A 25954-nucleotide genomic window follows, 5' to 3' on the forward strand; every position below is an offset into this window, starting at 1 on the left:
AAATTTTACAAATTATTCATGATTTAACATAAAATTATAAAAAAAATTTGTAATACACAACTTGTCATATTATTAGTTGATAATTTATATTATAAGAGGGCTCTGATATCGAAAAACACGTGATGATAATAGTTGTGCTGCTACTTGTTTATTTACGCGAATAAGAATTTTCTTTATTTATTATTATTAAACACAATGTGAGTTGGTTACAAAAAATATAATATTATATTAAGTGAATCTTTACTATGGAGAGTTAAAATAGTGAAAATAATTAAATTGATTTATACCACAGGACAACGATCGTTAAATGTTTTCTGTAATATAATTCCCGCCAAATTTTTTACATTGTGGCGCTATTAATTGACATTGCTTTTAATTTTGTTATGTTTTTTATGATCTAATATCATGTTTCAAATAAGTATTAACTATCATTAAAAATAAAAAAAGATTAAACATATATGTTTTATAATTTAAATAAAAAATATCAAAAATGGTTCGTCGAAAAAGTAATCCGAGGTTAGTTGACGTAAATTTATGTGATTAATATTAAATAAATTAATATAATATAATGATATATAAATTGATTATAATTATATATTCGATATTCGATAAATTTAATTCTCGAAAAAATTATTAACTTTTTAAACTATTTCCTTTAAATATTTAAATTTTAGAAGATATATAAATATATATATTTAACAAGATTAAAAGATCATTGAATTGTTTAAAAATTATTGATAAATTTAAAAATTATTATTACTTCAAGGAAAATGTTGCAATAATTATTTTAGATTTATTTTGAAAAGTAATATTTCTATCGTGCGCGCCTCGTAAGAAAGGAATACGAATTTGATTGGTTATTTCTAATAAAATGAACAATTATATAAAATAGAAGTATTTCTTAAATATCTGATTTGAAAATTTGAAAATTTTTTATATTTAACTATTTGCAAATATCATATAACATTTTATAGTCATGATTAAAGAAATAAAAAACGATTTGTGAAATGATTTTCTTTTTGAAAATTTTGTAAAATCAAATTATCTAGGGAATTATTTATTCATTTTTTTTCGAGATTTTAACGACTATGAATTTTAGAATTAAAATTATAATTTAAATTATAATTCTAAAAAATTTCTAAAAATTCTAAAAATTATAATTCTAATAAATTTAGAAATCGATAATTTTGTAGCAAAAATTTAACAATGTTTTAATATATAGCATTAATATAAACATTGTTATGTGAAATATTTACAATTATGCATGCTTATCTTGATACAGGATTTCGCAATACGTTAGTTATTCATTGAATATTTTGGAAATTGGAATTCGCCATGGAATTCAAATTAAAAGTAATAAACATAAAATAGAAATGAAATTAAAAAAAAAATTTAACGCAAATTTCAAAAATTGGTGGGGATAACTGTCAGTTAAGCATGCAAAAATTATGTAAATTAAATATATTACTAATTATATTTTTTTTCATATGATATTTGTAAAAAATGTTGTTTTGTTATTTTAGATCAATTGATGATCCACAAAGATCACCTAGTGTAAAGTCTAGAGTAAGTGCATTTTTAAGAATTAATATAATAATATTTAAATATTTTTAATAAATAGATTTATATATATATATATATATAAAATATTATTATTATATATTTTTTTTAGCCAAATATATCAGCAAACAGACGTGTACTTCGGACGACGCGAGCTTTAAAAGAAATTCGATATTTAAGAAAAACTGTAAAGTTGATTATACCAAAAGCTCCTTTTGCTCGTTTAGTTAGATATATTATTATAGATTTATTTCCTAATAGTGACGTAGACAGGTAAGATTTTAAATATTTTTTTAAACATAAATTAATGTGTTTTAAACTTTAATATTCAACTTTAATATTAAACTTAAATATTCAACTCAATTTTACAATTCATATCTAGAATTCAAGCATCTGCACTTGAAGCACTGCAAGAAGCAGTTGAAGCATATATTGTTCAATTTTTTGAAGATTGCACATTATTGTCACAACATGCAAAACGTGTAACTCTTCAAATTCAAGATGTAATTTTATTGCGTCGACTTAGAGGAAGGGATGATATTATAAATAGATAAAATAATTTTATTTTTAAATTCACCATTTGTATCATATATAATTAAATGAACATTTATTTCATATATAATTAATATTATTAAAAATTTTTAACAATTTAATGTAACAAATTAAACAATTAATGTATAATATAAATATAAAAATTGCAATTTTTGCTCTTTATGAAATAGGAGTAATATTTTAAATAATATTTTATATTTGTAAAAATGGAATTTTTAAGTATAAATAAATTAAACTTGTATTAGTTTGTTCAATAAGATTTATTTTATAAGAAACAAACTTTTAATAAAATTCTTTCACTTTACGAAACTTTGGTAAAATATACATTTCTCAATTTTTAGACAGGTCTTTAAAATAGTATACGTCGAAGCTTCGTAATTCACTTCATATAGATTTTGTTTGAACTTTCTATGTATACGTAAAATAACTTCAGTTAAAAGTGATACAGTAAAAACGATAAAATAATATCGTAACCAATTGTTACGTTTAAATTTCTTTTGTTATTTCGTGCGGGTTAGCTGCCATCACTTACGACATATATCATAAGTGAAACATATTACGATAATCTAAAAAAACAGACTAAAAAATAGTATTACAAATAGCAATGCTATCTATGTACGCATTTATAATATATGTATAATACAATTTGATAAGGAAATATAAAAGTTACCTGAAAAAACAGGTTACTTTTTCATGTTTGTATTACATCGAAAATATCTCGTACATCTCTTTTTTCGCATCTCTTTCTCTCACTCTCATTTTCACTCACTCACTCATTCATTTATTTATTCATTCTCTCAATCTTGGATTTCTATGAAGGCTTTTTTTAGGCACAACATTAATTACATTTTTATGCTGCCTGTATTGTACAGAAGAGATTACGATAATTCGTAACTTTATTAGCAATATTTCATAATCATTTTTTTTATTTGCTGTACATTTTTTAAGTATCATGTATATTCACAGTTAATAAGAAATTGATTTTAGAAAAATTTTATATTATTCTTTTTCTTTTGTCCTTTTAAACATTTTAAATATGTACATTTATTACGATACATCATTATAAAATTAAAAAAAAAGAAAAGAAATTCTTTATCGAGGCAAGTTTATAAATCTCGAAAACATTTAATACAGAATAGAAAAACAATTTGAAGCGAATATACATATACCATATTTGGTTGCGTAAAGTCGTATAGTTGGATTTACCAAGCTCGATCGACATGTTTACTATAATTAATCAAATTGTAAAATTAAATAACAAGTCTTTATATTGCCATAATTTGAAGAAAGTTATTTCTTCATGAAAGACCGCACTTTATTTACGCATTTATCCATAAAGTTTTTCTTTCGTTTCGGCTCGGCTCCTGTTGGAAGCGAAAGTAATGAACCTTCTTCTCGCGACTTAGATTTATATTCGTTTGATAAAATATTTTCGTCGGAATCTAATCCCGCACCACAGCTCTTCGCTTTAAGAAGTATAGATTTATCGTTTTCCGTTACCACCAATCGTTTTTTTAATTCTGCATTATCACAAGGATCAATGTTTTCTGAGCTTGTCTGAAAGTCCTCTTTCTCATGTTCCATACTTGAAGTATCCATACTCACAAATCGATATGGTTTCGATGGTCGCATTAGTGGATGTTCTTCTTTAATACTATTTTCTTCAGAGCTTGATTTTTGAATTTCTTCTTGTTGAACAACGGTGACTGATTCTGATTTCGTTTCTGTTTTCAATCGTTGCCTAGGAACTGGTATTGGACTCTGATTCTCATTTATTTTTTGATCATTAAATTCATTAGAATAAAGATTAACGATTGATCCTTTTACTTCATTTTGTATTTTTTGTGGTACAATTTGAGAAAGATTATCTTCTATTTTAATACTAGAAACTTTATCTAAAGGCTCCAGAGATATTTTAGAATCAATTTTATTCTCGTTACATAACTTAGACGACTCTTCAGTCTTCATGTCTGACACTACACTATCTTCATCTAGCAAGCCATCTAAGCTTCTAGACCTTGGTCTCACTTGTGCTTCTGATTCTTTAACAGGCGAGACTGATTTTTTCTCATCTGGATCTAACAATTCTAATGAACGAGATCTAGTAGATGGAGAAGGGGGATATCGCGGAGGTCTTCGTGGCACTGGACTTCCTCCAGGATGTGTATGAATGAACTTCAATCTCGGAGATGTAGGTGGTAAACCTATTAACCAACGGGACGGACTTGATGATTTTCTAAGCCTGCAATATAAATAAAAACAATAGTAGATTCTAATCATGTAAATGAATAAATAAGCACAATTATTTTGGCATATAAATTGGTACAATTACAAGTACAACAATCATGCAAATTCAATATAATCTGTTTTTTCATTATTTCAAGATAGATTATCATTTGTTTTTCATTTACTGATTTGTCTTTAAATGACTTTTTAAATCATTTAAGATAAAAAATGTGTTTTAAAAAATTATATAAGTGTTGAAATGTTACAACATGAATAAAGAAATAAAAGTTAAAAAGTCATTTCATTCTTAGATTTAAATACATTTAAACCTAAAACTATTTCTAAAATTATAAATAAATAATAAAAATTAAACTAATGATACAATAACGACATCAAATAAGCAAATAACATAAAGAGCAATTTGATAAGACACTAATTGAAACATAAATATAAAATTAAATTTCTTCCGACTGACCTAGACGTAATTGATTGTCTAAAGCGCGAGTGTTAATCCTGGCTGTATAGAAATAAAAAAAAAATGCGTTATAGAGAATTATTATAATCTAAAATTTAGTAAGACTAAAATGTATTAAATTGAATTTTATTTAAAAATGTATTATTTAATGCATTACTTAAAAATGATAAATACCTATTCGATATAGCTGTGGGCGGGCCTTCTAGTCAATCTCGTCCTCCTGTTGAATCTTTGTCACTACCTCTGCTTTCATTGCTGTGCATACGTTGATAGTTTGGTGGTTGACGAATGTTCGTATTACTCGATGTATTTGGTTGTGTCACATCTTTAGGTGCAATGCTTCTTGGAATATCTGATCTGACTGGTATTTCTCCTCGCATAAACCTGAAAATTAAAAAAATTTTATTTTAAATTTATCTTTTATATGTAATTGTTAATATTATATATAATATTAAAGAAATTAAATATTTTTCTTAATTTAATTAAGTTTTTTATGAATTATTATAAATTTGATTAGGTATGATTACCTTTCAAGCTTGTCTACGCAAGCGTCTTGATAATCGTGAATCCATCGTACACCATTAAAGTGACAAACTGCTCGCATATCTTCAGGAAGTTCCTCAGGCTCTGGCCATTGAAAATTATCTATGATGGGAATTATATTACATTGCGATTGTAGAGCTGCTACAATTTCCTATAAACAATACCAATTCTATATAAATTATTTCTGTTAATATTAATAATTTCTTTATTTCACAAAAGTAATCAATAATTTACCCTATGAACCCAGTCTTTGCATTCGTTATCTTGTATACACCTTTCCAAAGCCTTGGGCGTTAACACAAGGAGGAAGTGTTTTGCTTGTCTGATACTTTGCAATAGATTGTTATCGAACTTGCCAGCCTCTAGTCTTTCAACATCGATGAATACAGAGAAACCGCGCAATTGTAAATGGACTTTTAATAAACTGGCCAATTGAGATCCATTTGATCTTCTATAACTAACAAATACATCTAAGGATTTGTCTGGCGATTCGTTTTCCGATGAACCCAGTTGATTGTGTTGCATATTCTTAATGGCATCCAATATCCTCAATCGATGAATACTGTTCGTAATGCCACATTCACTCAATAGTTGGTCTTCAGACAAATTTCTTATAGAATCTTTATCAACACCAGCATTCAGCATACTATATGTGTAGATTGAAAATTCCTGACCAATAGATTGTAAGAAACTATTTAAATTCCCTGTGTCTCTACTGCTATAATCAGCCATCTTCTTCAAATTCTGCAATTCTCTAGTGAATCGTTTTCGCCTGATACCATTTGCCAAACCAATGTCTTCTTTGAGATTCTCTTCCGTTAGCTGCAGCAATAAATCACCATCAACTCTGCTTTCTACAAAATTTTGAGCACATTCTGCAAATCCAATCTGCTTCACCCATTCTCGGACGTCCTCTGTAGACCAGAGAGGTACCTGTTGGCTGAGTTTATGGGGAATCTCTTCTCCAATTAAACGCAATGCCTGCGCCGCGTATTTGGACGCAATCGCATTAGGACAACTAGCTACTTTTTTTAACGGCTCGATAGCTCCTATTGCACGGAAGATTTCAGTCTTACCCTGTTGTTTTTTGATTCCCGCTTCCATGCAGAAATGAAAAGCCGCCAGATTTCTAGCTTCTTCTCTCTTCGAGCTTAATACTGGTACAAGTCTTTCTAACCAATTTTTGCTTTGGCCATGTGCGTGCGCCAAGTTTGATTTAGCAAACTCATAAGGATTATGCGAGGTGACGAATGGCTCGACTAAGTCCAAAGTACCAGATTTTAATACGGCAGCTTCTATCTCTTTATTAGCTACTAGTACAGCGATTGCTAGACAGGCATAATATTTGATATTATCATCATTGTGGAAAGCCAGAGGGAATAACCACATGGGTACTTTTCTCTTGATCATAGCTTCTTGATTTTCTGCACCTCCATAGAGAGAAAGATTGGCTAGAGCACCTGCACAATGTCTTAATGTCTCAATATCATTTTTTCTGCATTCGAATAGAACGGCATCTAAACCACCTAGTCTAATTACATCGCTACAGGTCCCTTCACTGTGCTTGAACAAATGTTCCAGAATTCCAGTACCCACTCTAGAATGGTCCACTGAATTGGCATTCTTTGTACATACGCAGGCGACGTTTACCACTTTTTCTAGACCATGTTCTACTACATGAGCCCTGTTCTCTGTGGTGAGACATTGCTCTAGCAATCTAGCTGAGGAGAATTGTAACTCCTGATCGCTAGCCACGCAGTTCGACATTAATAGGTCGAGACCACCTCTTGTTCTGAGAGTATTGCATAAAGTGTAACCTAATTCGTGACCATATGTAGGCACTGCCCATGCTTTTCTAATTATTTCGTTCACTCTGTTTAGCAACAAAGGAGCTTTGTCATTTTTACAATCGTTAGCCTTCAAACGTTCTACAAAATTGTCCAAGAAATTAGAATACTTGGTGATAGCTCGATCAACGTCTTGGGAATTTGATTTCGAACATAAAAGATCTAGATCGTCCAGAGGTAGCGAAAGAAGTTCATCCTCGGCTGGCCTCATGCCGTTCATCAATTGATTTACTGCATTTGCTGCGCTGATCATTGATGATTTCGAAGTGACACCTTTGGATGCAATTGTGATGCTTGATTGGGAACTTGCTGAAGAAATATGTTTCTCATGGTTGAAGATCCCGGTTGAAGTGACTGTTTGTCTTTGTTGTTGAGCTGCCATAGCTTTCTGAAAGAAAAGAAAGAAAAATTTTAGAATATTTTTTTCAATGAGAGAAAATTAAAAGATGTGAAGTCAATTCAAAATATTATAAATATAATTTTTCACTATTTTTCTTATAATTTAAAAAATTCATTTACATGATATTTTGAAAGAATCAAAAATATATTCTCTTTTTAAACTTTATTCATTTTGCTGTATAAGTTGATATATAAGTCATGAACAATTAAATGTTCTTTTATATTTTTGATATGCGTCAATAATGTTCTGTTATACGAGGTTTCCAAGTTTCTTAAATGCAGTTAAGAAAGGATATCATCAATCTTTGCAGGAATTCTAGGTTGGCGCTGAAACGAGCTATAACTTGGCGTCACAGAGAATTATCACGCCTGTGTCACGTCCGCTCCTAGTATCTTTATTATTTCTGTATCGCTACGTAATGCCACGAACACGACAGGGCCTCATCGCAATCCAAAATCGAATGTGAATATTCCAAAATTTTCCATTAATCTTTTTACTCTGTAAGAGATTCATTAACAATAATAAACATATAATTTTTTATGCAATCAAACAGAAGTTTAAAATAAACCTTAAATTTTTCTTTAACTTATAATAATCAAAGATCATTGATAGTTTAAAAGGGATAGTCTTATTATAAAACTATTTATAAAACATCTTTAAATCAAAATATATAACTTCATTTAAAATGTTATTTTCAAATCGCTCAAATTAAATTCTAAGAAGTTTACACATAAAATAAATAAGTTAAAAGATTTTTAAGATATCATATTTATTATACGAGAATTCAAAGAACCGAACGAAAAATTATGCAGAAAGCGAGTAATTTAAAATTAAATTCCGAAATAAATGGTTCACAAGCGAAGCTTAAAAAAAATCAACAATATTTAAAGTTTTAAAATATTCCACTTCCTAAATAAATCATCTTACGCTAAATCTCCGATCTTGAACAAGCCTTAAATACTTCCAAAACACTTGTTTTTCCAGTGGAATACACGAAAATGATCGATAACAATTAAAACTTGGGGGAAAATGATGGCAAAAATAGAAGGAAATAGATACCATTCTAGAGTCGAGACTGCATTTCCGCAACATGACGGTTTCCGGCGTCTTTCGAAACACGATGGCGTGCTACCGAGCGGGAAATCGAGAAAGACTGAACATCGCCGGCAAGCTGGTCATCGTTTAAATCTGTAGTTCCTATTTTTCACGCTGTGGATCGCTCGTTCGTGTGTTATATCGAGTATAAATTTATGGAACTCGACCGTAGTCTATACATGTGCCAACGAACGAGTATATGGCTGAACAGCCATAAGACTCTCGAATGTTTGGTGGCTGGCCAAACATGAGTGGTTCTAACTCAATGGCGGCCATTTCGAATTTCGACATTGATTGTTATTCTGAAGTTGCTGTTTCTGGATATAGTGGATTTTCAAAGAAAACTGTGAAATATTTATTCTGTACGGATTTATTTTAGCATTTCTTGGAAAAGAGGAATTTTGAATTTCGATGCGAATTTTGTTTTGCGAATTAAATATGGATTGATAATTTAGTTGCTGGAAATATTGATAAATGAGCGTTTTATATAGAATAAGATGGCGCCTCATAATCGTTTTTTATTATTAGAATTAAAATGCAGGAAAATAGAATTTTGACGAAAAAATTAAGATGTAAAATAAGTTTTTTAAAAACAATAATATTATTATTTTTTACCTTCTCTGAACTGAAGGAATCACTCTGTAATTTCATCGTCGATGCAGCCATATTATTACTCTCTTGGTGCGATAAATCTCCAGCTTTTAGACTTCTCTGTTCCTGTAACAGATAAACGAGATTTATTAATATTTTTACGAGGGTGGCTGAAATGCGAGTAAAATTTTATTTTATTATATTTTTCAATAATCTATATAAAGATAGCGTTTTAAAAATATTTCAACGAAGAAACTAACATTTAAAAATATCTTCGATGTTTTCAATTTCGTTTTAAATAAGAAAGGAAAGATATTTTAAGAAAATGTAACCTTGAAATATTTTATCATAAAAATAAATAAATAATCTAAAAATATGCTCAAAAATAAAAGGAACCAAAAATATATTATTATATAAATATCCGAATTTTAATTCATTTATAATAACAATATATATAAATATTATTAAAATATAAAAAAAATAAAATTATTTTAATCACAGTGATAGAAAATAATATTGTCATAAAAAGATTTAATTATAATTTACATAATACTAATTTAGTTATCAAAAATAAGCAATATTTCAATCATCAATGGCGTATATATTCACAGGAAATCAACTTAAAATACTTAAAAATAGTTCCAGGAAATCTAAAATAAAATCTGAACACTTCAAGTTCATAGCTCCAGATATTTCAAACGAATAGGAATCAAACAATTTGGAATTTCGAAAATACAATACTAAAACGGTTTGATAAAGATTGCGAAAACTAACTAAGTTCCTATATTATTCTAAATATATATTATAAACGAACTTCAAAGCGCTCGAGAATCTTTGAAGTACAATCTTCTAGAAAACCTTCTAGAAAACCAAATGATATTTATAAAATATATCATTTCGAAATAGCGAATTCTTTACAGACAAGGATATTCAAATTAGAAACGTATGTTGGATTTAATTAGCGCATCAAAGACCTACATACGTTTTCGTTGGTTAATAATGATGCTAATTTACAGATGAATACCGATAATATCACGAAATGATGCAATTGCGTCACTGTGCTTTCAGTAGTAGATTTCCATCATTCTCCGACAGATGATAGTGCGCGTGCGCAAATCGTTTTAGTTGCATACAAATACTCATGAGGGAACTTATATCATTTTTTTCTAACTTTTTTTTTAATTGTGGCTTTTTTTTATAATATTAAAATAATTAACTCTGATAGATGTAAATGTTCGAATCTTTATTTTAACTCTTTTACTGCATGCAATTTAATATTAACGAAAAAACTTAGATCAATAGTTTCTAACCTTTTTCAAATTGCAATCTCGATAATATTCGATTAATATCTCGAATTATAATATTCAAATAATTTAAAAAATTTTCTTTTCTACATAAAATAAAGAAAATTAAAAAAATGAATATGATTTTATTATCATGGAAGAATTAAATCTTTTGAATTAAATAGACAATATCTATTATTAGTTATCAACAATATACTATAAATAAATTTATTGAGCATTAGTAGAAATAAAAGATTTAATTATTGATGAGAATCGGTTCTTTTTATTTAATACTTTTAATAATATTAATTTATTAATATTTTTATTACTTAAATTATTATGTAAAGAGATTCTGTCACTGATAATTAGTAATTTATTTTTTAAAGTGATTTTTTTAAAACAAAATAAATAAATTTTAAAAAAAGAACTCATACATTTTTTAATATTAAAAGGTTTCTAAAATCAAATATAATTAGATATAAGTTGAAAGAGTGAAATAAACGATTCACAAGTATAATTTCAATGAAACTCACTATCTTCTAGATTACTAATCACATTCCCATCAGAGAAAATCAATACATAACCTCAAATATTAAATATCAATTCGAATGTAAAACTTTTTTCAATATTATTTCAAATATTAATCCAATATTATACAAAATACAAACATATAAAATAAAATTAACCTCAATTTCATCCCCAAACCATATATTATCACAAAAAAATTCTTCATTTAACAAATTTAACAACATTAATGACAATTATTTCCATAAGGAAACAGAAAAATAAGTAAAAAAAAAATTCAATAAAACCAGAGAATAAAATCTTTTATTTCACTCTCAATTTCCAAATTTCATTTATTCTCAACTTCTAAATCAAATTATCATAAAAATAATGATATCGTATCTTTTTATCGACAACATAAAATTTGCAATTAACCAATTATCAAATTTTTTTATTAAAAAAAATGAAGAAAAATTCGTGTTTCAAAGAAATACCGAAAATCAACGATGCAAGGAAGTGACGCTGTCCAGCGCGGATCGACGCGGAAAACCTCGGAGAACGAGCTTTCACGACACAGTTCCATAACAATCTGTTTCGTCGAAAGCTCATCGGCCGCGGCTCGACCTCTCCACGACGCTTCTGACGTATTTCTCTAAATATAATCTGACCGTCTCGTCACGGATCCGCATCGTTTTCCGTGTTTCGTCCATCCCTGCCACCACCTTGCGCACAATCTTCAACCGAGCGTGTGCCCCACGTGGTCAACGCGATCGGCTTATCGTTTCTAACGGACTTTAGAGCGCGATTCGACAAAAATATCGCGAATAATTGCAATGATAGATCGCCAAGAGGTTGTTTTAAATAATATTTTAAAACTATGCAGTATAATAGAATTTTCTTTTACCGATCGAGAACAAAAAATAATATGTTATATATCGATAACATATTTTACAATAATTCTATATAGAAGAATTTTCGTAATTGTATTTAAAAAAATTATTCTCAGAGCAATATTTTAAATCAAAACGATTCTCTCATAGTGTAAGATCAGACGTTTTCTAAAAAAATTGCGATCCAAGGACTGTTTCTTTTTTTACGATCTAAAAAAAAATGTTGACAACGAGAACTTTGGATCGTTCGTATATTTAATAAATTTTCATATTCTTTTTTTTTTATTTATTTCTCTCTATCTTAGAATTCATCGAAGCCGATCATTCGAATCGATAATTTTTCGCGCCTTCTTATGTTTGTAGAAGCTCCAGCTTCGATGAATTGGAATAGAAACGCGCGAGTAAATAAATTTAACAAATTTAAATGTATTCTCAGCGGTCATCCGGTTTTCAAATATTTCTTCAGATCATTTACGTCAGCGACACGCGACTATCAAATAACCAGTTGAACGTAATTCGTGTGAAAATAAATTCTACTTGATGTGTTGAAAGATCTATCGATCCATCCTTTGAGTTATTGAATGAAAATGAAATGCTATATTATGTTTGAAATTAAGCGTGAAATGAAAAACGAATATTTGGCTTTATGCCGATTTGGAAAGATGAATTAAAAAAGAAAAATATATTTAAATTATCCATGTATTATTATACCAAATTAAATATTGCCTATATATATGAAAGATAGGGTAACTTCATTAAATATTATCAGTATTTGTAAAGATTCTAAATGATAGAAAATTAGAACAGAACACTTAAAGACACAATGGGCACACGTGTATCGCGATAAATTTATTGATGAACTGATATATATAAATATATATAAAAATAATATGTTTAATATCTCAAAATAATGTTGAAATCATTTTAAATATATATAATAAATCGTATACAAATCTCTCTTTCATTTTTAATCAAAAATTACGATCCATTCATCTTTAACTCTTTGACAGTGAAATTACAAAAAATTTAAAACAGATAAGTTAAAAAAATTATTCTTTCGTTATTATAAAATTTGTGAAAGTTTAGACACAGAAAAACCATATTTACATTAAATCCATATGAATTAAAAATTCATATTCAAAGAATCTTTCAATTCTCAAAAATTATAGAATCACTTACGTGAGATCGATCGAATTTTTTTCGATGTATATGTACACCACGATGTACTGGCCACGGTGCACTCATCTCGTCGAGGGTGCATACTATTTCCAAAGACAACAAGACACGACTATTTTCTCCTCTTTAAATTTACCTCTACTCGTTGATCGGTGAATTCGAACTACATATACAATAATATTTGAACAATCTGATTCAAATCGTTAAAACTTAATCGGTAAATCGATAAGATAAATTTCGATATCGTATTCACCGATAATACGATAATTTTTATTTTCCATTGGAAAATAGAAATAATAATAATAATAATCGTAATTAAAGAATTTGAAGAAATTGGAGCAAATGCGAGAGACTGACCAGTTAAAAGAAAGATTTCTGATTAAGAAACGAATTCAAAGATTAAAAAGATTTTACAAAAAATACAATTTCGATAAAAAAAAAATGAATAAATACATTGTCTTGAATACTAAACATAGGACTATAACAATGATTAATTTTTTATTTAAAATTATAATGTATAATTACAATATTAATTTTTTTAATATTTTAAAAGTTCTAATAGATATAATTAAAATTAGAATATTTCTTCACTTATTTATTCAAACGATTCCATCTAAAAATTTTATTAACGTGATTGATAAAATTGGCTTTATTGATTTTGCATTAATTTTATTGGCCAGCCTCTCGAATAATTGATACAATTATTAAGACACTGAACATCAAACACACACATAAAAAAATAGAAATAGCATTAATTTTTCACCAAAAATTAGGAACAACTGAAGAGACACTGAATGAACTAGTCTAATCAACGAGATATTCACAAGTGGTGCGCGTTTCACAACCATTCCTCTGCATCGTGGCCAGACATCTGGCGGTCAATTTGATTTTTAGACGATTTCGTGGCGCTGTTTCTATTTTTTCACGACTAGAAATAACGCGTCATTCGCACGTGAATTATCGTGAATTTTTGGATATCTGAACAACCGATGTTGCGACAATGTTTTGGGCGAATGCTTTTGCGGTATGGATGAAGGATGACATAGCCAAAATTCTTTGTTGAATATAACATCTCGAGCGTAAATTATAAAAGTAATTTATTGCTAAGATTAATCTTTGAAGAGTTTAAGAAGCTTTAAAAATTTTTTTGTCGAGATTTTTTGATTGAAAATAGTGATTGAAAGATAAATCGAAAAAAGAGTGAAAAGAAGTGGATGGAAAGACGATGTATTTTTAATGAAAATTTATTAAAATATAAATAAATAGAGTGAAAAAAATATTTGAAAATAATATTTTTAGGATTTATATTTTTTTGGAAAACTGGGAAATTACTTTAAGAATGAGTATGATAATAATAGTAAGGTATGTAATTCAAATATAATATCAAATATGAATTACGATTTTTTTAAAGAACAGATCTTCCATCTATTCTAAATTTGTAATCGACATTGTATGTTTAGCAACTTGTTGAAAGATGACGAAGATTTTTATTGCGATGTCTCGTGCCAATAACGATGCTTCCTTTGTTAACAGCTTATTAGCGTGTTTCGACAGATGTAGTTATAAATAATCTAATTCGAGATTATTGTCATGCAATGTTTTAACTATAACTATTAAATATAAATTTTATTTATTGAAATGTTGACATTGAAGAAATAAAAATTCCAACAGACTGAAATAAAATTTTTTGATAGACAAGTTCTTAAGTACAAAATTTATTTTTCCAGCAATTTTTGTACTTTTTTTTTGAGATAGTGATATTTTACCAAATTTTAAAAAAATATTTCGAATAATTATTTTTTTCCTTCAATAATACCTAATAAATTTCACTTGAAAATTACTAAATCGTTAATTACAAAAACAAAATCATTTTTTCCATGGATACATAAACGTATGATGAGTAAAGTAAAGTAAAAGTAAGGAAAGAAGCTTCTTATAAAAATTACTATTATGAATCACAATTGATCAGATACACGATAATATCATCAATTCTTTTTATAAATTTCTTTGAATTTTATCGATAACAATAATTATTATTGTGACAGCATCAGTAATTCTTTATTATATTGTTATTTTTTTTCATAATCATTTTATCGTAATCTTTTGTTTCTAGAAATATTTACTCGACTTTTAATCGCAATATTATCGAAGATTAATTTTAATATTACAATAATATATAACATTTCATCATTGAGATAATTCATTCCTGAAGTAATTTCAAATAATATTATACTTTGTTAATAAATTATTAATAAATTATTAATAAATTATTAAAAAAAACATTGGCCAAGCAAATCAATTGGAGAGAGATAATTAAACTCGGTAGCGTTGGGTATGTGCTGCCAGTGAGCATGAACAAATCCAAACAACATAGTCGAAGAAATTTTGTTGAATATAACAAATGATATCGAATTGCATCTTATTCAGAAATAAAATAATTAATTGTTGGTATAGAATAAATGGGAAAAGGAGCAATTGACAAGAGAAGGCAGTCTATGTAATTTAATATAATTGTTTTTTTTTTTTTTGAAAAATAAAATATAAAATAATTTTTAAAAAAATATTTATTATATAGATTTTTCTCGACATGTGTTGTTTAGATTTGTTCGAGCTTTATTGACACGTATCCAACACTACCATCACGATTTCACTATTTTATCATGTGTTGTGATTGATCAATTTTTTTTGAATTTAATAAATTGTTAACAAAGCCATGATGAAATTACTTGTAAAATATTTAAAAAATATTTAAAATTATTTTGGAAATCTCCAGTCTGGTATTTCCATATTACTCTCAACGATAAAGGAAAATAAATTCCCTAGTTCGTGATGATGAGAAAGACCTTGAACGTGTTCTTGAGAAAAGCGAGAGAAGATGCTGGCACATTACCCGAGGTTCTCATAGTCGAACTCTATTTCGGTTTTGCGGTGACATCTAACGCTTCATGTTGGCAATGATTCGCGAAAATCTGGTCGAAATTTGAGGGACTGATCTCACTATTCGTCACTGAATGAAGATGTGCATCATGGAATAGATACAAAAACATAATATTATATCAAAGTAAATCGTTCGTGAACTCGGCATGATTGAGAAAAAAATTCAAGAGGCGAGACATTTTATTATTATCCTGAAAAATCTTTGAAGTTTTTAAATTTTGAAAAACCGAAAAAAAATTCACGATACCACGATAATTGATAGTTGAATGATGAAATGTTTTTTAAAAACTTTTTTTTGTAATATTCAAATAACTTGCGATTTTCTTTTCACTTATACAGAACATTCCAAATAATCGAATAAATATTCAATTCATTCATTTTATACGAATAATAATTTGTTTATTCATTATTTCAGAATAAGATATAATTTTCTTTTTTTTGGATAAAAGAATTTATTATATTCAATAGATTTTCTTTGACATATGTTCTTTGGATTTGTTCGTACTCGAGCGACAGCACATACCCAACACTACATTTTTTATTAATTTACCAAAGTTCTAAGGAAAGTTTTTGCAAAAGAAAATATTGTTTGAATTATCCCAGGAATCTTCAATTAACAAGTGTTTCTAAATTTTTGAGACTTAAATCCCAAAACCTAAATAAAAAACCTTGATAAAAAAAATTTAAAAATGGATATTGAGTAAATGTTATTTATCATTTTGATATTTCTGAAGAACATGATAATGCAATTATATTAACACAATCAATGCAATACCAAAAATGGAAGCGTGCTTAGTGACTATCGATTTTTGATAAGTACAAAAAACAAAGTAAAGAAGAAATATATCGGATATGTGAAAAAATTTTCTTTATCTTTTAAATTTCTCAGAAAAATTCATGCATCATAAATTTCCATATGATACATATATTCATATTAAATTAAATAGATAAAAAAATCATTATTCACAAGTGTATTTTATGAATTTTATAAGTTTTACAAATAAAACTTTTTCAAAATTAATTTTTTACTACTCAGTACTATTTTCATCCATCTCAATCTTCTCTGGGCAATATCTCATCCCTCAATTCTCACCCTTAAATCTCGTTTCCTTCAATTTAACTTTGTTTTCTGAATACATAGAAATCCTAATAAATCTATTCCATTTTCAAAATAACTATTATGAGACGGTAAAATCGTTTACTCACTAAACAGCTCGTATCGATCGTGCGTGATAAATTAGAAACGAACGATCGATCGCAAGGAAGAAGGTCGACGTATATTACGTAAATGTTTGCGGATGCGCGTGTTTCGTTCGCAATCACGCAATTAAAAGAACGCTAAACTCGTGGCAATCGTTTGATTAGCACGATCGTCTTGATCTTCCTCTATAATCGATTAATTAATCGCCCTCTAATTATAAAAGGCTACGAGTTTCGTAGCAAGAATAGTGAATGGATTCGTTCACGACACTTATCGTCCCACTCGAGGATGAAAAACCTCGATTATCGTTCGATGACTTTATAAGACTCTGGAGAAGTTCTAAAATTTCTCTTGATAAAATTATATACATATATATATATAAAGCGTGTAATTGAAATTACAATAATCTTCTTTTTTGCTTAAGTGAATATTCATAAATAAAAAAAAAAAAAAGTTTTTTTTGTCGCGAATAATATAATAAGACTCTATTATCCTTCGTTCCTATTCGAAAACGTATTGAAGATGATGATACATTTCACTTTTTTGGCAAAGATTCCAATGACAATGACACGTGTTACAACTTCCCACCAGATGACACCACATGGATTTTATTAAGTATTGCTATTGATAACGATTTATATGATACAAATAAGACGGAGTATTACGTCACTGTCACTTTTTTTTTTTTTTTACTGTTTTCCTTTAAACACATGTCAAAGAGCAATATTAAACACCGCCGATCAATATTTATTCAAGAATATCAACACTGGGTTATCACACTTCCTCAAATCCCTAACGTATAATCAACGTCGTGTTGCGATATTTTCCTTCAAAACAAGATAGAACAACAAAGAAAACGATCGATTCACTCGACCGCTCCTCCTCCACGCACGCGGAACATTTTATACCTTATATCGAGGCGGTTTTCTCGTACCATTTTCGAGGAGGATTTCTCTCCGAAGGCGTCGTTCGCCATGATTCCTCGCCGTTCGGCCCCGTTTTTGGGCCTAAACACGGGGAAAAATCTCCGCGTTAAACTCGACAACGGTTGACCCATCGACACGCGCCGAACCGACCGCTAACAGCGCCAAGAACTAACTGGTTTGTCCTCGAAGAAACACCGATCGATCGCAATTCGACCGCATCTACCCCCGTTAAGGAGGTGTTCCATCCCCATGGAAACATCTCTGCGCGTGAGAACAAGGATATGTGAGAAATCGCAACGACAATATTTGGAGTATTTAATTTTTCTTTTTTGGAGGCTTTGTCATAAATTTGAGAATAATATTTAGTTACTAAATATCGTTTTAACTTTTTTTTACGACAGTCTATCATTCGCATTGTTGTTGAAATTCAAATCATGGTGGGTATTTATCTTGGAAAATTGTGATAATATTATGTAATGTTTATAATTATTTATACGAAAAATGCTTAGAGTTTAATTTAATAAATATTTTTTAAGTTTTCAAAAGTGTTAAAAAAATAGTCGTAGAATTTAAAATAAGATGCATTTAAAATAATATGCATAGCGTTGTAAAATTAATTTTTTCCGTATATTTGTATTTTGAAAATATATTTCTTTTTTGAGCGCAATATTCTTTTTTATTGTTTACAAATAAATATCATAATTCGAGATCAAAGAGTTCAAGTTTTATTGCGTTAAAGAGAATTTGTAATTATTTGTTCAAATATTGAAGAAGATATTTAATGTTTTATTCATTTTTTTTAATTCTTTCAGCTGATTTGTTATGATTCATTTTATCGAAAACACATGCGTAATTCCTAAACACGTGCAACCAATGATTCATCGAGGATATACAAACGATATTCGGACGAGTTTGCCAACGATTTGCGATTGCTGTGCCAATTTTTCCCATTATACCATCGTTTGATCGGTAATCAAACTTCCCTAGGTTCGAATCTTCTGAATAATCAAGTTGCATAAGTCAAACTTTTTGAAGAATACGCTTTTAACAAGCATTCTCGACTTTTAAGAAAATTAAATATTTTCATTACGAATATTACAATAGTTATAATAAGAAAAATTAATGTAACGAGGAAGAATTTTTAAAAGTTAATCGATCGGAGGAAACGTTAAATTTACAGCTAACGGGTCAAGGTTCAGTTAAAAACACGCCATTACGAAGAAATGGTTCACGTAGACTAGGAAAATTCATTGTCCCGTGATGAAGATTTAGACACGAAAGGTAGACACGCGAAAGTTTCATTAAATAAAAAGGTTGAACGATAAATTCAACTGGATATTTTGACTCGTGTTTCGCGATAATCGTTTATTTAAAAAACTTTAAGAAGATCCTGAATGTATTTCATTCTTATGAACATATTTATAGAATTATAATTGGAAATAAAATTTCAATCTAACCTAATCTATAAACTTTGTAATCAATAATTCTATACGATAGAAGGGAAAAAGTAAAGAAATCAGGTATTTTTTAACGATAATAAAGACAACAAGAGTATAAAAATACATATCGTGGATATATTTCGACGAAAAACTTCAACCTAACCTAACTTTTTTTTCTTCGTGTAATTTACTCGTTCAAAAAACCGTTCAATTCTATAAAACAAGAAGTGAGGACGTGAAAAATCTCACGAGAGAAAGGGAAAAAAGAGAAGAAAAGTACGCGAAAGAATTTCTTTTAAGGTAAAACATCGATGGATCCACGTAAGAGGCAGGGAACAACATTGTGCGCTTTGTTGGCAGTCATTGGCTCGGTTTCAAAAATTCCCTAGATGACTCAAAGGCTACACAGCCTGGCGAAAAACAGTTAAATTTAGAACCTCGAGTCAGCATAAATAGTCGGATATCCAGTGAAAACTGCCAGCGTAATCGACAATGCGATCGTGATACTCGCGAGTTCGACGATTTTCACAGGGCAAATAACCTCGCATAATCCACAAATCTCATATAATTTCGACGTGTTCTAGAAACATTTCTACGTTGAATATACAAAGAAATGTATTCTAGAAACGTTTCTACGTTGGATATATTAAAGAAATATACAAAACGAGAACGTATAACGATGGTACATAATTGTAACACTACATTGTTCTATCGATTGAAGATAAAATCGATGATTCTTGAAAATCAATTATGCAATATTGACTGATCGTAAGAACGATAGCTACGTTTTATTTTGACATTTTTTTTTTCTTGTTCAAATTTAATAAATAATATATCTGTTTCAATTCAATTTTATTGATCATACGAGAAAAAAGGTTGTTCACAATATCATCCATTCTTCTTATTTGTATCCATAAAACAAGTTAAGTTTAAAAAGAAAAAACTTAAAGAACTGAGGAAGAGAAAGACAAACAGTGAAAAATGCCATAAATTATTCCTGTCTGTTGGTCATATTCGAGTATTCGAATATTTTAAAGCTTCGATGCTTTGACAAACATCTTGCAAAACACACGACCAAATTTTTCAAATAAAAAACCTGCATCTTATTACCTCTTNAAAAAAAAAAAAAGATCGTAAATATTTTAACTGTTTTCACCGATTTGTTACAGGGGAAAAATTTATTTTTCGATTCTATTTCTTGTTCCTAATTTCGGCTCGTGATATCACGTGTGCCGAAATTTCAACGAAATAGTAGCAATGCTTCAGTATTTCCGCGAACGTTGGAGATTTCAAGAGAGAGATTTTAGAGAATGTTTATACGACGATCACGTGAGAACAGTCGGCGTTCGAACGCGAGAGATCATCAGCAGGAGAAGCAAACGTGTCAACGACCTAAGAGGAGGCAAGTTCCTCTGCGCGGCCAGTTTCGTGCCAAACTATTCGAGCTTAGGCCGCACCCAGAACAACACGCCTTCCGGTGGATCCTTCCATCACCGGAACAAGCGAATACGTTCATTGTAATGACTCTTCAAAGATATCAATTCTTTTGTATTTTTGATAAAAAATATATATCCTTTATTCTTATTCTTATTCTTATTCTTTCTGCATTGACGATGAAATTGACGGCAAATAAATTATATTCCATTCCAAATTTTAACGTTGCATAAACGACAGAGACGTCGCAATGCTGAAATATCTCGTTTACGAAAGATATTATCAGAATGAGATTGAAAATTTAGGTTTTTAATCTAGGTTAAATAAATTTACATACAGTTCAGACTCCAACTCGAATCGCGTCGCGTGATGTAAATAAAACCACGTGGTTCTAAGTCTAAAGAAAACGAATTTTTTCCCATTTTTTAATAGAAAATAATAAAAATTCATACCTGTGAACAAAACACGATAAATCTAAAATACACAAACTGGAGAGAATATTTCGTTGATATTAAAACATCATGAACAATTAAAAACCAAAAAAGAGACGAAGAGAAAAAATTCTGTCGAGTTCTCGAGAGAAAATTAAAATTCTAGAAAATGTTGAAAATATATTATTTCACGATTCCTTATTCTTCGTCTTCTTCTTATTAAAACACATTAAAATCTTAAAGATTTAATAAATCAACCCCTTTGCGAATTCTTACGTCTCGTCGACTCTGGCCTCGGGTTTCTACGAGGGGGGTGATTTATCGCGACCTTGGCGGAAAGTTAAGAGGTTCTAATGTACGAGGATTCCGCGGGTATTCATCAAAACGTCATAGGGAGTTTTACGGGCGAACTCACCCTTGCAGCGGCGACGCTTTTCTCGGCGGAGACGCCATCGAGTTCGACGCGGGCCCTGGCCGCCGTCGCGGCGCTTTGCTCCTTGTACGAGACGTCGCCAGTTTGTAAAGCTCTCATCTCGGCGCTGTTCGCCGTCGCTTTCTCGGCGCTGAATCCGTCTGTGACGACCTGAAAATTCACAGAGAGGGCGTGGATTAAAACTCGATCGAAAATTCGAGAAATAATTATTCCATCGAAGAATGGAATGGATTGGACAAGAAAATTATACGCCATTTTTTCCAAACGATATTTTCTTTTTAGGTAAATTTCTAGAAGTTAGCTTCGATTTTTGGGTTGAAAATTGGATTAAGAAGATAATTGGAAAAAGAAATTTCTTTTTCGAAGTGGAGTTTTTAAAAATTGATCGTGTATATAATAGGGGGAGAGAAATTTGGTTGAGCTAGCTAATTTCCGACTAACGCGATGATACGTGTTGTAATTGTTCGAAGTTTACGGGGGAAGAGTGGAAGCAGCGACCTTGGCGTGACGGAAATGAAGTTAAAGATAGAATTGAAACGGAAAGAGTTGAGCTGTCGAGGGAGCTAGACGCGAGATTCGATGTAAAAATAACCAGGTACAAAGTCTTTCTTGCATATACTTGCAAATGCAAATTCCCCCCCCTTTTTCAAAATGAATTATCCGTGTAAAGAATCTTTTCGACGTGAAAAATTTCCATACGAAATTGAGACGAGTAATGAAAAAGAAAAAGAGAAAGGATGCAGAAAAAAAGAAAAAAAAAATGTCAGGAGGAATAACAACAACACACGGCGCTACAATGAACGTGCACGCATCGCTGGCAGCTTGGCTGAGAGAAGTTACCTAGAGATAGATTCGAAGTCCTTGACCTAGACTACTTAGAGGAAACCGCACCTCCGGCCAAATATTGCGCAGCTTCGCGTCACCAAAACGTTCTCAGGAACTCCAAGAGACATCGATTATTTAATACGCGCAATTTGGACCGGTTGAAGCGGTTCATTCGATTCCAAAACTAATCCTTCATCCGCAAATTATAACAAATTGTCGCGTCGTGAGTTCTCGATCTTGAGCGGGGAAACATTGACAGATTTACGAATCTAATCTTTTAATTCCTTCGTTTGATTCTTTACAAATCTGTCAAAGGACAAATCCGAAGATTGGGCATATTCGTATAATAGATTCTCGTAGAGAATCGTATTTCCAATGAAAAAAAAAAAAAAAAAAAAGAACGCTCACCTTGGTCTTGGACGCGCTTGTCATCTTCTTCTGCTCGAATTTCATCGTTTCCTGTCCAGCAGGAAGACTCGTCATATTCGAAATGTTCGACATGCTGATCTGTGGGCTCATGTTGTGAAGATTGTTCAACGAGTTGAGGGAGGTCAATTGGGAGGGTGATCCTCCTGTCAGAGTGACAGCCCCTGTGGCTGGTGGCGGCGTATCCGGATCCGGAAACGTGACCAAGGGCTCCGTCAGATCGGCTTCCTCCGATCCGTTCGTGTCCCTGTGGAAAATAAAGGGATGACGGGGGAAAAGAAATTTATATTTTTATATTTATTTATGTATATTTATTTTTAAACGGGTTTACACCCGTTTTATAAATAATCCGCGGATAGTTTGCTGATTACGAGATGGATTCAGAAGCGAAGATTCATCAATTCGTGAAATTTGATTTGACAAATGCAATTCGCTTATGTGCGAAATAGAAATGTAATCTCGGCTGATGTACATTTCACAATTCTTTAACAGTTCAGCAGTTTTTAACCAGATACGAGTTTAAGATTCTTTTTGAACACGAGAAATTGGTATTTTAAATGGAGACGATGAATCGTGGAATTCGATTCGACGAGTTGTTTTTGTTGTTGTTAAATATTTTTTTCTTTCCTTTCTAATTGTTCAAATTTTAAATAAAAATACGTAGAACGAAGGATATGGAAATATGGTTACGTAGAATGTCAGAGGAAAATTCATGTACTACAATTATAATTATCAAAAAATTTTTTCAAATTTTTACGTACAATTTTAAGTACAAGATGAGAAAAATTTTTAACATTAAAACTATCATCCTATATAATATTCTCTCGTTTTCTGTACACATTAAATCTGAAATTATTCGATTCAACTTGATGTAAAAGATAAACGAAAGAGAATAAAAATGAGAGACTAACCTGTCCACGAGGTTTTCCATGCTGCTGCGCAGTCGTTGTGAAAAATTCGTTGAAATATTGTTCTTCATCTCGGATATGCCGCGTTGAAGTTCTCTTAGGTCGCTCTTCATTGAGCTTGCTTTCATCTCACTCGACGAGGACGAGGTAAGAATCCTCTGCGAGGATTTGGTGGCCACCCTGCTCGAACTGCTGCTGCTCTGGCTCTGGTTCGTCGTCAGCATCTGCCGAGTCAAAAGTCGTTTACGTTCTATTTAAAATCCACGTGAGATGACTCATTCTCGCCTATTCGTCTCTTTACTCACTCTCTTTCTCTCGTTTTCTTTTCTCAACCTTTCGTCACTCCGTTTTTCACGTGAATCGTAATGATCGCTTTTCACCGATTTTTCCCTCGTTGGAATCAATTTTCGCGACAATTGTGCAATTTTTACGATCTGTTTTTTTTTTCTTTAGGTTCAAGTAATTTACGAGATGATCCAGTTGTGAAATTAAAAATGAAAAGTTTAAATTTATCTTCTATATTTTAAGAAAGAGAGAAAGAGAAAGAGAGAGAGAGAGATATTTGCAATACTTTAGAATAGAAATTTTTCTTTTTAAAAAATAGAAATATTTTTTAAAAAAGATGGACACAAAGAAGAATTTCGAAAATTTTATGATGATTAGATTCTTTATGATACTGTGAAAGATTTACGAATAGTAAAAATGGAAATGATAAATTAGCAAAAAAAAAAAAAAATAATATCAATTTCTTTATATATATTTCTTTAAACTTTTCTAAAATTCTAAATTTATAGTTATTTACTTGATATTAATTTTAATTAATAAGTTTTTAATTTAATGTCAAATTGTCTATCTACGTCTATCTGTGACACACGTATATGAGGAATTGAAAGAACTATTTACTTTCAAATCAAACATGAAATAAATTCCTTTATTGTAACAATGATCGATTTATTTAAAACAAATGCCTTTAAATTTATTTTGCAAATACTATTAGTACAATAAAATTCTATAATAACATAATAAATAGACACTTGAATTACTCTAAGCAAATTTTTTCTAAACAATTATATACACCGTCTCTGACAATCTAAATATGAATTCCAATTTAAGATCGTAGCTATTAAACGTAATTTGTAATATTTCGATCAACGTCCACTTAAAAATAAACCACTTCTGAAATTTGAATTGCCAAAGGAATTGTTAAGGCAAAAATAAGAAATAAGAAAATTTCGAAGAAAATATATCCATAAAAATCGTCGTTTGTGTCTTTGTCGCCCAATTAATGCCATGTTCTAAAGAATATGAACAGTACTGATCTGGTGAATGTCCAAAAATGTGACGACCAACCATGCCAAAAGACGCTTAAAATCGAGAAAAATATTCTGAAGATATTGTAAAGTGGAAGAAACCTTGGAAAATATGGCCTCGACGACTCCTGGAAGTTCAATATATGCTTGGCTTGGGTTAGGATAAAATCCACGTGGGCGAAAATTAAAGTAAAGTTGCAAGTATGCATGCTGATTATTCGAATTCGAACACTTGAGACGGAATTTTGAGTGAAGATAGACGAGAAAGATTGATTTCTTCTATTTTGGATATTGAAAAAAGCGTCACTTAAGTGTAAGTAAGATCTTTGAGGATCTCTGAATTTCAAATTCGTATTTCTTAATATTTTATTGTATGATTTTATTGATTTTCTATTGATTTTACTGCTACTAATCTTCTTCCTTTTTTTTTTTTTTTTTTTTTTAGTTGAAATTAGATAGAGTTTTAACGAAATAAAAAAAAACATAGTTTGCTAAAAGTAATTAATTAATTGGTGAAATATTCGTGGAAATATAAATTACAA

At 29.9% G+C, this 25954-nt stretch overlaps 2 protein-coding genes across 7 annotated transcripts in view; one reads left to right on the top strand and one right to left on the bottom strand.

The window, feature by feature from the left end:
• The first annotated feature begins 360 nt into the window (after positions 1-360).
• On the top strand, positions 361-2158 carry LOC122712644 (histone H3-like centromeric protein A). Its single transcript, XM_043932443.1, has 4 exons — positions 361-516; positions 1524-1566; positions 1673-1833; positions 1943-2158. Exons 1-4 carry the CDS (start codon positions 491-493, stop codon positions 2112-2114), a joined length of 402 nt encoding a protein of 133 aa, XP_043788378.1. The 5' UTR covers positions 361-490; the 3' UTR covers positions 2115-2158.
• A 195-nt stretch (positions 2159-2353) lies between these two features.
• The window catches only part of LOC122712695 (NAD(+) hydrolase sarm1), a 123260-nt gene continuing 99659 nt past the window's right edge, over positions 2354-25954 (bottom strand). For 5 of the 6 annotated variants that reach the window (XR_006346395.1, XR_006346393.1, XR_006346394.1 and 2 more), the window contains 9 exons: positions 24106-24326; positions 23177-23441; positions 21926-22093; positions 9314-9415; positions 5591-7591; positions 5341-5507; positions 4988-5197; positions 4814-4855; positions 2354-4354 (listed from right to left, as the gene is read on the bottom strand). Coding sequence is in view for 1 of the 6 variants with exons in the window: in XM_043932501.1 (XP_043788436.1) it covers positions 5020-5197; positions 5341-5507; positions 5591-7591; positions 9314-9415; positions 21926-22093; positions 23177-23441; positions 24106-24326 (3102 nt within the window). In the remaining 5 variants the exon portion in view is untranslated. The remainder of the gene's footprint in view (positions 4355-4813; positions 4856-4987; positions 5198-5340; positions 5508-5590; positions 7592-9313; positions 9416-21925; positions 22094-23176; positions 23442-24105; positions 24327-25954) is intronic. The other variant, XM_043932501.1, reaches the window with a different exon arrangement.

This window comes from Apis laboriosa, unplaced genomic scaffold (assembly GCF_014066325.1).
Source record: "Apis laboriosa isolate Shangri-la unplaced genomic scaffold, ASM1406632v1 scaffold204_cov149, whole genome shotgun sequence".
Lineage (NCBI taxonomy): Eukaryota > Metazoa > Arthropoda > Insecta > Hymenoptera > Apidae > Apis > Apis laboriosa.

What these genes read in the sequence shown, in the direction of transcription:
- LOC122712644 (XM_043932443.1), top strand. Translation starts at nt 491, where the DNA reads ATGGTTCGTCGAAAAAGTAATCCGAG. An exon ending in CACCTAGTGTAAAGTCTAGA is followed by an intron (nt 1,567 to 1,672) that starts GTAAGTGCATTT and finishes TATTTTTTTTAG; the next exon opens with CCAAATATATCAGCAAACAG. An exon ending in CCTAATAGTGACGTAGACAG is followed by an intron (nt 1,834 to 1,942) that starts GTAAGATTTTAA and finishes ATTCATATCTAG; the next exon opens with AATTCAAGCATCTGCACTTG.